Genomic DNA, 11277 nt, shown 5'->3' with positions numbered 1-11277 from the left:
TAAGATGGACGTTGAAGTCCCTTTGAACCTTAAATTGACCTCTTAGTAGGTTTGTCCTTAAGAGGAACTATAATTTTCCAATCTTAAGGTGTGCATGTTTAAGTCCCTTTGCACCTTAAGTTGGCTTCTTCATAGATTTGATCCTTCTATATGCTGTCATGAATTAAATACTTCTATATGTTGTCATGGATTTGATACTTTTATATGCTGTCATGGATTTGCCCTTCCATATATGATGTCATGGATTTGTCCTTCCATATGCCGTTATGGATTTGTCCTCCCATATGATGTTGAAGATTTGTCCTTCTATTTTTTGCCACGAATTTTTCCTTCTATGTACATCTAACCTTATTGACGAAGATATATCCATTGCCTACAACAACAAAAAAGAAGGCATAAAAAAAAAACAAGTACAAGAAAAATAGTTACCTGCCAAACGTGTCATATTCGAAAATTGAGTTTAAAGTATTTGCCTAAAATAACCTGTCATGATTAAGGCCAAGATTTTTGGTGAGAACGAAGCTTTTTGAGTCTAGTTTCTATGAATTAAAACGGTTTTCAATTACGACATTCCAACATCGAGATACAAAGGTTTTGGTGCTGTGATAATCTGAAATTGATGGCACGTTAAAATATAGAGCCGATTTCAAAAAATCATCTAGAATGATCTAGAAATGATTAATTTCGAATTTTGGATATGCTGTAGATCTTGAAATCTCGTTTTTGATAAATCAAAAGATTTGAGATTCCAAGGTCTCTAAAGTAAGATATAAAACTTTTTGTGAAGCCACGATAATCTGAAATTGTTGGCGCATTAAAATGTAGATCCGATTTTAAAAAATTATCTAGAATGATATTGAACATGTTTAATTCTTAATTTCGGATATATTATAGATCTTGAACTCTAGGTTTTGATCAATCAAATGTTTTGTGATTCTGAGGTTTCTACATCAATATAGGCAAAATACTTAAGTTGGCACCCGAACAATGGACAAAATCCCTGTTACACACTTTCTGTGGACACAAATAATATTACACACTCAACCTTTTAAAAGTGTGTCTAATACACACCGCTTTTGACCAAGACTCAGCATGTGTAAAATACCACGATAGAAGCGCGTCTACTAATAAAAATACTATCTAATTATTTATTTTATGACATGTGTCTGCAATCTCCTCATCTTCCCCACCCTTCCTCTATCTCTCTCTTCCGCCAGCCAACACCTCCCCCCACCAAATCCCTTCTTTTTCTTTTTCTTTCTGATTTTCTCTTAAATATACATATTTTGCATTAATCTCAAGCTTCCAATCTATTTTGAAGAAGAGGCTGAATTTTTTATTCTGAAAGTTGGTGGTGGCGATGGCAGCCATAGAAATGACAAACAAAATTTTGGAAGAGAGCTATAAATGAAATAGCCCGTTTATGTCTTTGTTGATGTAGATAAGCTTCAATAGATATGGTACCCAAACAGTTGTAATTTTCGATCTACCTTTGCCATTGCTGCATTTTTTTTAATAATGACCTTGTTGTGGTGATGATATGGTGGTGTGAGCCATGACTTATTGGCTTTTGATGTTTTTATTTCTTTCTGGGATTAAATCACTTGGGCTCCTAATTTTTGGGTTGAATTGTGTGTTCTAATTTTTTGGGTGGTCCGTGGAGGAGGAGATGGAGGTGGAAGAGATGGATTGGAGAAGATGAGGGTATATGTGTAATTTTATATTTTTTGTTTTATTTATTTATGTTAATGACACATGTCACGACCTTATTGGTGCGTGACATTACCCATATTTAGGTAAAGTGGTCAAGAAAAAAGTGGGGTGTATTAGACACACTTTTAAAAGGTTGAGTGTGTAACAGAGATTTTGTCCATTGTTCGGGTGCCAACTTATGTATTTTTCCCATCAATATATAAAACTTTTGGTGAAGTCGTACAAATCTGAAAATATCAACATGACAGAAATTAAGGCTAACTTTAAAAAATCGCCTAGGGTGATCCCTGAAGATTCTAATTCTAATTTTCGGATATATTCTAGAACTAAAAGTATAGCTTCTATTGAATCAAATAGACCGTGATTTAGACTTTTCTACAGTAAGATATCAATTTTATACTACAAGATATACTGGCTGTAAAAGAGTGACGAAAATTGGAAAAAAAAGACGAAGAAATTACCTTCAACTCTTGCCAGCGTCAAGTGCAGATCCAAACCCTCCTTGTAACACCGTTTTTGGGCTCTAAGCCTTCTACCGGATCCCTATTTATAAATAAATAGTGGAGGTGCTTTAAGTTCAAATGTGATACAAACTGTAGCAGTTGTAGGAGTCCAAGAACGATTAAGTATCCTAGTTCAACTGAAAGGATGTGGAGGTGTCACCACTACTTATTTTAGTCAAAATGGTCAAAGAATTTGTGGAGGCCCACATGACTACAGGGAAAAGTAGTACTCCAGTTTGTTTGTGGTCATTAAATTTTTCACATGAAAAATCACTCCATGATTAAATACTTCGTGATATTTACACGAATGGAATACTTAAATAGTAAGTCATTTTTTTGAATGAAAAATGTCAAACATTTGAGAAAGAAGATCTCTTCTTGGTTAAAAAAATATAGTTAAGGAGGTCCAAGAAACTTTTAAATGGTTCTTTGACAGTATATCCCCATGAATAAGCAATGATACTCGTGCAAGAAAGTTATGCCACACAACTCTTGGGAATAATTACTCTTAAGTAGTGCATGTGCATGGACTAGCAAAAAGAGATCTTGGAAAGAAGGATATTATACTTCAAGCCTCATCGTGGAAATGCAACAAATTTACAACCCGACAAGTCTTAAAGTATGGGGCATTTGCAAGCATTTAAATTTTATTAAATTTGAATCACAACAAAGCAATTTGGATTATATTTTAAATTTAATATATATTAGTCCAAATAAATATTATGGGATAATATAATTGAATTAATTATTTAAGTCCAATACATAGGGGCATTTGTATCTATACCCAATTTTTGGGCCACCTTTTAACTTATACCCGCTTTGCAAAAAAAATTTGCAAGCATATCCACTTTTCGCGTAACTTCAGACATACGAGCCTGAAGTAGCAAAGACAATCACACAAACTTCAGTTCATAGTGCAATGACAAACTTCAGTTCAATAAAACTATAACATGTTTTGGCTGAAGTTTTTGTTCAATTCGAAATGTCTGAAGTTCGAACTACACAAAGCAACCAAGGTTAACTTCAGTCCAAAATGTCTGAAGTTCGAACTGCATAAGCAATATGCCGAGGTTAACTTCCGTCCAAAATGTCTGAAGTTCGAACTGCACAAAGCAATATGTCAAGGTAACTTCAGTCCGAAATGTCTAAAGTTCGAACTGCACAAGCAATATGCCTAGATTAACTTCAGACATACATGTCTGAAGTTGTTAAAACTTCAATTATATGCAAGCCTAATATCATATCTGTATTGTCTGAAGTTGTTGAAACTTCAGACCGCAAGGTCTAAAGTTTGCACTGTGATGGGCACACTTCAGACGCGATGGATTGAAATTTGCTAGCTGCTGAACTTCAGACACATGGCAGTTGTCTTTCGATCTCCATGGTGATGCATGTAATTCCTCCTTTTTTCGTTGCTAAATTTCTATTAAATGATAATCGTAGATATTAGATTAACCAGATTTCAGATTAGCTTCTCTGTCTCACAATCACAGCATGTGGGACTAATTCTTTTTCATGAAAAAAGAAGCCTAATTCTTTTCTAAGATGGATCGTGCAAAATATTGAGACTTCTATTACAGCAGCTATGTCGAAGAAGAAGAAAGAGAAGAAGAAAATGAAGGAGGAGAAGGAGGACGAGAAAGAGACCTGAAGTTGTTTAGAAAGTGAGTACAAGTTAAAAAAAATTAAAAAGTGGGAGACAAAATAGGGCGGCCCGTGTAATTTTTACCAATACATATGGTTAAAGAAATAGGTTCAAATCTATTGGGCTAGCCCATTTAATTGGGCTACAAATGATGCATCCACTTCATTAGGCCCAATATGTCATCCTCCTAGAAGCCAGTTTGGTGCCACATGTCAAAAGACGTGGCACATCAAGTCAAACGGAAGAGCCAATAAGATCATACCATGTGTCAAAATAACAAGGCATGCCAAGTCAAATTAAATGGCCAATAAAACTGTGCCACATGTGCAAGTGACATGTTTTGGCCAATCAAATGCGGTCTTGTCACTCTTCAATCTGATTGGTCGGAAAGAGTTTGTTCTCATCACAACTCTTCCCTTCCACAACTATAAATAGGGGTATTCATAACTCAGAAAGGACACTAGAAGTTATAACAAGAAGCAAGAGAGAGCTCGTGGATCAAACGCCGCAAATTTCTCTACAAGTTTCAAGCGTCAAACAATCAAGTTCAAGTTCAAGCCCAAGAACGAAGAACAAATCAAGGTTCAAGAAGTACGAATTCAAATCATAGTTCGTGCTAGTTGAATTCAAGATCATCGTTTGTGGCAACAAGTATATATTCAAGATCAAGCTCAAAGGCCCTTGAATTTATTTACTATTGGAAAAAAGAATCAGAGGATTCATAGAGATTATACACTCATATTATTCGAAATCAAATACTACGATTGTTGCAATATTTTCCGGTCTCGATATTATTTTCTTGACGTAAATTTATTGTCTACAAATATATTTTTTTTATTTTACTTATTTGCTTTTCTGACAATGTAAATATTATTATTATTATAAAGAAATAACAATCACCGAAAAAGTTGGATGTATCGATGGTCCTGCTTCGAAACCTATTACTACTATTTTCTTTGGAAAAGAAGGAATAAATAATACTATAACAACGTGGTGTAGTAGTGACCTAGACCTATATTTACTCAAACTGACAATTTACCTATGGAATAAAGTAATATTAGGATAAAAGCTTCATTTTAATCTCTTTGTTTTGAAGTTTGAAAAGAAACAGTATAATGGAGTGGAAGGGTAAGTGGGCTTTAAATTCGACCCAATCCAACAGTGTTTGCGCATACGTCCATTTCCCCTTGAACAAGAACAATGAAGAGGTAACGTATTGAAGCCCAAGAGATGCAAAACAAATTATCACCAACTTGAATGATAATTTAAGAAGATTATATGTAAAAATAATGATTCATTAAAAAAATTGACATAAAACTAAAAGAAATTTGTAAAGCGCCACAAAATCAATTGCTCAAATGAGAAAGAGATCTCCTATGACCACTTATAATTTGAATAGAAGAAAATGACCTGTACAAATTTCTCGGATATAAATGCAATTGAATCATTGGACTGTTGATCTATGTTGGAGATGAGAGTTTGTGAAACCTCCAAAAACTGGCTCTACGTTATCACCTTCGCATTTAACGAAACATCTTCCAATAGTTATATGGCGAATTTATAGAATTATATTTGGTCCTATTTCCATGTAAGAATAACAATTTTCCTCACTAAGGGTTTTACCCTTCACAAACTGATTAATGGAGCTGGGCATGGTCCAATTTGAATTTATAGTATATTGTGCAAGTTCTGCCTTAATTCTATTGCAACTTTTTGGTTACAAACTATAGAAGTTGTGGGTTCAATAATGTAGTGATTTTATGTGATATTTAGGCAATATTGACTGGCATTTTTTTTGGTTGAAGGAGAGTTTTGAAGCAAAGGTAAAGTTGCCGTGAAATCAGCTACTACTGCTAGCATTAGGTAGGCTGTTTACATATCGATGGTGTGAGATGCTTTGTGCATCGGGCTGCCTTTTTCGCTGGCGTTTTATTACAAAAGTTAGTCTAGTAAATTTTTGTGACGCTTAAATAATTTTGAACAATTTTTTTATTATAAAAAATAATTTAGTAAAGTCAGTACATATTTTGAGTCAGTAGGTTTGAAATATGTGGAATTTATTACATGAATATACATATATTAAAATTCTTTTTGCATACCCATATTTTTCTTAAGTGGTTTGCAAGTTGACGCTTATCACTTGGGAATTGGGATTGGGAAATAACATTTTAATCCCCTCCAAAAGGCTTCCCAAATCCCAATTTTATAATTTTCCCATTTCTCAATTACTCACGGATCTTACCCTGACCCGCAAACCTTATACTATAAATTGGTGCCCCTATCTTTTGCTCTAGCTTTCTCTTTCTCTCGGCTCTCTTCGCTTCGTCTCGGTGTTAGGGTTTGTTAATCTGGTCAGCAATTCACAATTCCTCTTTCCTCCAAAATGAAGATGATCGTATTGAGGAGTTCCGACGGCGAAACCTTCGAGGTAGAAGAGTCAGTTGCCCTAGAGTCGCAGACAATCAAGCATATGATCGAAGACGACTGCGCCGACACCAGCATCCCTTTACCTAACGTGACGAGCAAGATCTTAGCTAAGGTGATTGAGTACTGCAAGCGCCACGTGGACGCCGCCTCTAAGACGGAAGATAAGGCCGTCGAGGACGATCTCAAGGCTTTCGATGCTGACTTTGTCAAAGTTGACCAGAGTACCCTCTTCGATCTCATCCTGGTCTGTATCTCTTTATTTTGATACTGCTGTTGAGACTAATTTTTGAACTTCGTGAAGATTATTATGTGTATCTTACTTAATTCATCTAGGGTTCTGAGTAAGACCGTTAAATCATTGAATAGGCACTTATGAGTCATTTTAGATATGTATGAAGAGAGAGTTTAAGTTCTACGCATTGATGGTCACTTATTAGGTAATTACATGTAAATCTCTTGGTAAACATTAATTAGTAATCTGATAAAATTGGTAACTAGTAGCAAAACTGCTATCAATAGGTTAAAAGTCACTGATGGTGTGAAAAAAACTTTAATACTGTCAGTATATATAGATTAAATCCATGAAAAAGTTTTAGCTAAAGAGAAACTATGTGGCTCTTCTAGTAGTAGTTCCATATAAATGAGAACTGATGGAGTGTTATTTGGCTTTGATTGTTTCCCTGATTTTTTGTTTGGGCCTTGTGGATTGGTAGTTGTGTAAACTATTATTATTAGTTTTTTGTCATCGGCTTTGTTAATATTTTGGTATTTTTGTTTATGTGTGGATTTATAAGAGTTGTTAATGTACCTTCAGTATTTGCATAAATATTGGCATGAGATGATTTAAATGGAGTAAGATGTTTAGTGAGGGTTCATGTAGTCGACCTCAAGTTGTTTGGACAGAGCCATATTTGTTGTTGTTGTTGCATGATCACGCCCAACTATGCCTTCTGAAAGACAAAGCGGTCGTTGCAAATATAATCCGGTTTTAAGTCCGGAGTCGAATCCTCAAGGAACTAACCTATCTATTACAGCTCTTGGCAATGCTATTATCAACTCAAACAATTTTCAGATACAAAATTTTTATCAATAAAGATTGGGTTTTTGTTTAACTACTTCAAATGATATTAAATATAACAATATGCTAAATCAAAGATAATTCAATGGTAAAAAGGTCTAGGGTATTGATTTCCCCAATTGCTAGTTTAGGCTTTAACTCTTTTGCTATAATCTCGCCGTAATACTCTATGAGGATTATAAGCTATGGGTTATCGTAGTTATCTTTCGATCAACTATGATAATTTACTAGAGCATTCTCTCGAACTACTCTACCTGATAATTTGTGCAGCTCTGAATTATCCCACCAAAGCTTCGTTATCTCTAACCCCATTTTTTAGTTCAAGTAATGAATCTCTTCAATTACTCAAAAGTGGTGTTCAGCAGTCTAACCTAGTATTCTTTCTCAAGCAACACAAGGCAATTAGACACGATTAATCAAGGGCCTATTCAATTAATCACCATACAAAACATAGTTGAACAATCATATAATAAACCCGGCTCGATTATAACAAAGTTGAGTCAAAACTTCATCCAACAATTGGTTCCATCAACCCTAGATCAAATGTTTAGCTACTCATAACAAAGCAAGATAAAACTACGAAATTGTTCATAATGTGTAATTGCAATAATAAAGAGAAGATAAAAAAACTCTAATGTTTGGTTGATCTTCTCAAACTTGTTCTTGTCTTCAAAGTAATCTAAAAACAAGCTTGATACTTTCTTGGGCGAGCTTTTTGAATTTATAAGGGTTTGGAATAAGTCTTCCCCGAGTTACACTTTGGTCCCAGAATTTCTAGCAACTGCATAGTTCACCGCGGCCGCGGTCCAACCGCGGTCGCGGTGGATTCAAACCCAGTCCACTTTTTGCTTCTTTCCACTCTGGTGCTTCTTGATTGGACGTTTTCTTTACATTATTGACTCCAAAACACTCCATAGCTCTTCCTAACTTGGATTAGTCCCTGCGAACCAAAAGAACACCAATTAGAGCATTTTGTTATCATTTAGCCTATAAAACAACAATAAAGCATGGTATAATTAGGGTGTAAGTATTGTCTATGTAGCCTATTATCATTGCACCTTCTACTTTTGGCTTCCATTGCCCGTGTTCTTGGCATTTATTTACTGCTTGAATTTCCATAGGCTGAGCTTCTACTCTAGTATGCACATGTATAAGCTTCATTATTAGCTTATGTTGAATGAACTAATCAATCAACTATGCTTCAATCCCAAACCAGGCAAGGTCTTCAATATCATTTTGCCTTATTCAGGTCCATGACATTTCAATACACAGTCACTCTAATGTGTTATACAACAAACTGCAGTTGGTTTTTGGGTGTTATGGCGTTTGAAGTAATGAAGTAAATTTTTGACTGCTTCTTTTAATAGTATCTTATTTCCGATAGTTTGCTTCTCCTTTTTGTCATGATCAAGTGCTGAACTTTTTATTTGCTTAGTTCAAAGTATATTATTATAGTGAACAATTTCCATTGCTCATTCTAAATCAATTGGGTAAGAAGACATGCTTGTATGTGTAAAGTTAGAATGAAGCATATATTTTACCTGTAGAACTTGTAGTCATACTTAGTGTCCCTTTTTTTTTAGGAAACAAGTAGCCTGGACATTCCTGCAGCACAGTTTGGTTACATGGCCGGTTTACCATTCCCCTCATAGAATAAAAACTACAATTGATAATGTGAATGATACATAACCTACAATATAGTACATTAAAAAAATTAAGATTTAAGTTTTTTGTCTTGGCTTTTGAAGCCTGTTGACTGTTGAGTCGCTGACAATTTCTTTAACGTGTTGAGTTGCTAGTTGATGTCTTACAAGGAGCCTCCCTTCTAATATCTAGTTCTCTCAACTTTCCTGTATACAGATTTGAGTATTACCTTTTTTGTTGAGAGCTTTTAGAGGTTAAGTATACATTGCAGTTGCAGTAAATTGTTTGTTCTTATCTTTTTACAGGCTGCCAACTATTTGAACATAAAGAGCTTGCTTGATCTGACATGTCAGACAGTTGCAGACATGATCAAAGGGAAGACCCCTGAGGAGATCCGTAAGACATTCAACATTAAGAATGACTTCACTCCGGAGGAAGAGGAAGAAGTTAGGAGGGAGAATGCTTGGGCTTTTGAGTGAATTTGAGTCTGTTAAGCGTCAATATGCTGCTGATACATTTGCAATATCTTAGTAGATGCTATAAACAACTTATATATTAGTAAATATGTGACTATGTTTTCTGTCTTTGTCAGTTGAAGGAGACAGTTGAACCTCTTTGCTCTTTCATACCATGGTTTCTTGTGTTCTAAATAGCAATTGAAGATGAAATCCTGTCGATAGCTGATCTCCGTTTTCTTGATCTATAATTGGAAATTCATATTGTTTCTTGTGTTTATTATTGGTGGTGTTCCTTTTAGTAGTGCATTTGGCTAGTTTGACTATTATTTAGAAATTGGTGGTCATTTTTGGCTTGTGCCGTGGTTTGGTGCTGTTTTCTGTCACTGAGGGATGTAGACGAGAGTGTATGTTGCCTGTTATGAGCAATCTTACATGGGCATGGTGTTTGAAGGCACAAAATGGTCTTATGGACTTTTAGGTTTTGACCTTGAAGCCTAAATGGCTAAATGTGTTAAGACAGACTCAGTTGTGAGTTTGAGTGTGACTAAGAGTTGGAGAAGTCCATTTTGGTGGCGATATGATGATGGTATTGGGCAAACTTGTCCATAAGGAGAGTAACGAGGCTTGTCATGGATAAGAGTTGTATACAATAGGTTTGAGCATTATATCTTATTTGCAAGAATTTCTTCTCTCCAGCCCTCTCTGTCTCATTAAGTGGCTGCACACTTTACTTGGCTGTGGAAGGATTATCTGTTAGACCTTCCCCATTCTTATTATGTGACGGGTTACATGATCATTATGGATTCAGCTAGCAACATTACCTGGCTGTGGCAGGAGGTTGGCGAGGCCTTATATTTCTGTAGCCTTATTCAGTGACTATCTCCATGCCATTATGTCTCCATTTTCCTTTTACTTTACTTCAGCTTGTGAAAATTGATGGTTGAATTGGTGTGCATATGTGGCCGCGACTGTTTACAAGTAGCTTGATGTCCACTATAGCTACTTAAAGGGTATGTGATGCAGGCTTTCTAACAAGTTCAAAGCGAATCTCTTTAGCAGGTTATAGATTTGATGAACCGATTGAAGTTCTCAAGTTCCCATGTTTTGTTTATCCTATTTCATCAGATCTGAAATGTATATGCTTTTTGATGAATGTTATCCTATTTTATCAGATCTGAAATGTGATGCATCTAAAGGATGAAATTGATTTTATGTAGCTTTTTTTTTTCCACTTTGGCAATCATCTGCTATAACTTGTGAGTTACAACTCTACTGTACATCAGTTGAGGCGTCACTTTTTGCAGTGTTAATGCTTTTTGCTGGTTTATTATCATATAGTGGTCCCAGAGTATCTCATTCCAAGGGGAAGGCAAACATTTTACAAAGTAAAAGAGATTGAATGGGAAAAAAAAAATACTCAACCAATCCTATTTTACATGACAACCTCCTTTTTAGTTTGTCCAAAAAAGAGTAGTAACATATTTTTCTCTTGGAAATTACTTAATATTAGCATCTACATTTAATCTTTAATGACATCATCTGTTGGATACTAACTTGGTACAAAAGCTTATATTTTAACAAGGAGAGAAAATAAAAAAACATTAAAAAAAAACTATTATGATACTTTGCATTGCATATATTTGACTTACCTGTCCATACATAATATTACTAATGTGTCACCAAAGAAAGAAAGAAAATGGAAAGGAAGAAGGAAAAATGACGCAAACCATGATGACCTTTCGGAAAAGAAATCCGTCCTTGTCCAGTGTAATGTACAAGAGTCAATTTGTTGGACTAGGAATTGTCTTT

General features: G+C 35.1%; 1 protein-coding gene across 1 annotated transcript; it reads left to right on the top strand.

The window, feature by feature from the left end:
* Nucleotides 1-6150: 6150 nt before the first annotated feature.
* Nucleotides 6151-9745, top strand: LOC107786549 (SKP1-like protein 1A). The gene is made up of 2 exons (XM_016608034.2): nt 6151-6532; nt 9316-9745. The coding sequence occupies exons 1-2, from the start codon at nt 6245-6247 to the stop codon at nt 9487-9489; spliced, it is 462 nt and encodes a 153-aa protein (XP_016463520.1). The 5' UTR covers nt 6151-6244; the 3' UTR covers nt 9490-9745.
* Nucleotides 9746-11277: the final 1532 nt, after the last annotated feature.

Source organism: Nicotiana tabacum, chromosome 5 (genome assembly GCF_000715075.1).
Source record: "Nicotiana tabacum cultivar K326 chromosome 5, ASM71507v2, whole genome shotgun sequence".
NCBI classification, from domain to species: domain Eukaryota; kingdom Viridiplantae; phylum Streptophyta; class Magnoliopsida; order Solanales; family Solanaceae; genus Nicotiana; species Nicotiana tabacum.
The sequence above is the reverse complement of the archived record's forward strand: the minus strand, read 5'-3'. Positions and strand labels throughout refer to the sequence as shown.

Bases quoted from the DNA above. Each gene is read 5' to 3' on its own strand.
- LOC107786549 (XM_016608034.2), top strand. From the start codon at position 6,245: ATGAAGATGATCGTATTGAGGAGTTCCGACGGCGAAACCTTCGAGGTA. The intron at 6,533-9,315 runs GTCTGTATCTCT...ATCTTTTTACAG, and splicing joins CCCTCTTCGATCTCATCCTG to GCTGCCAACTATTTGAACAT.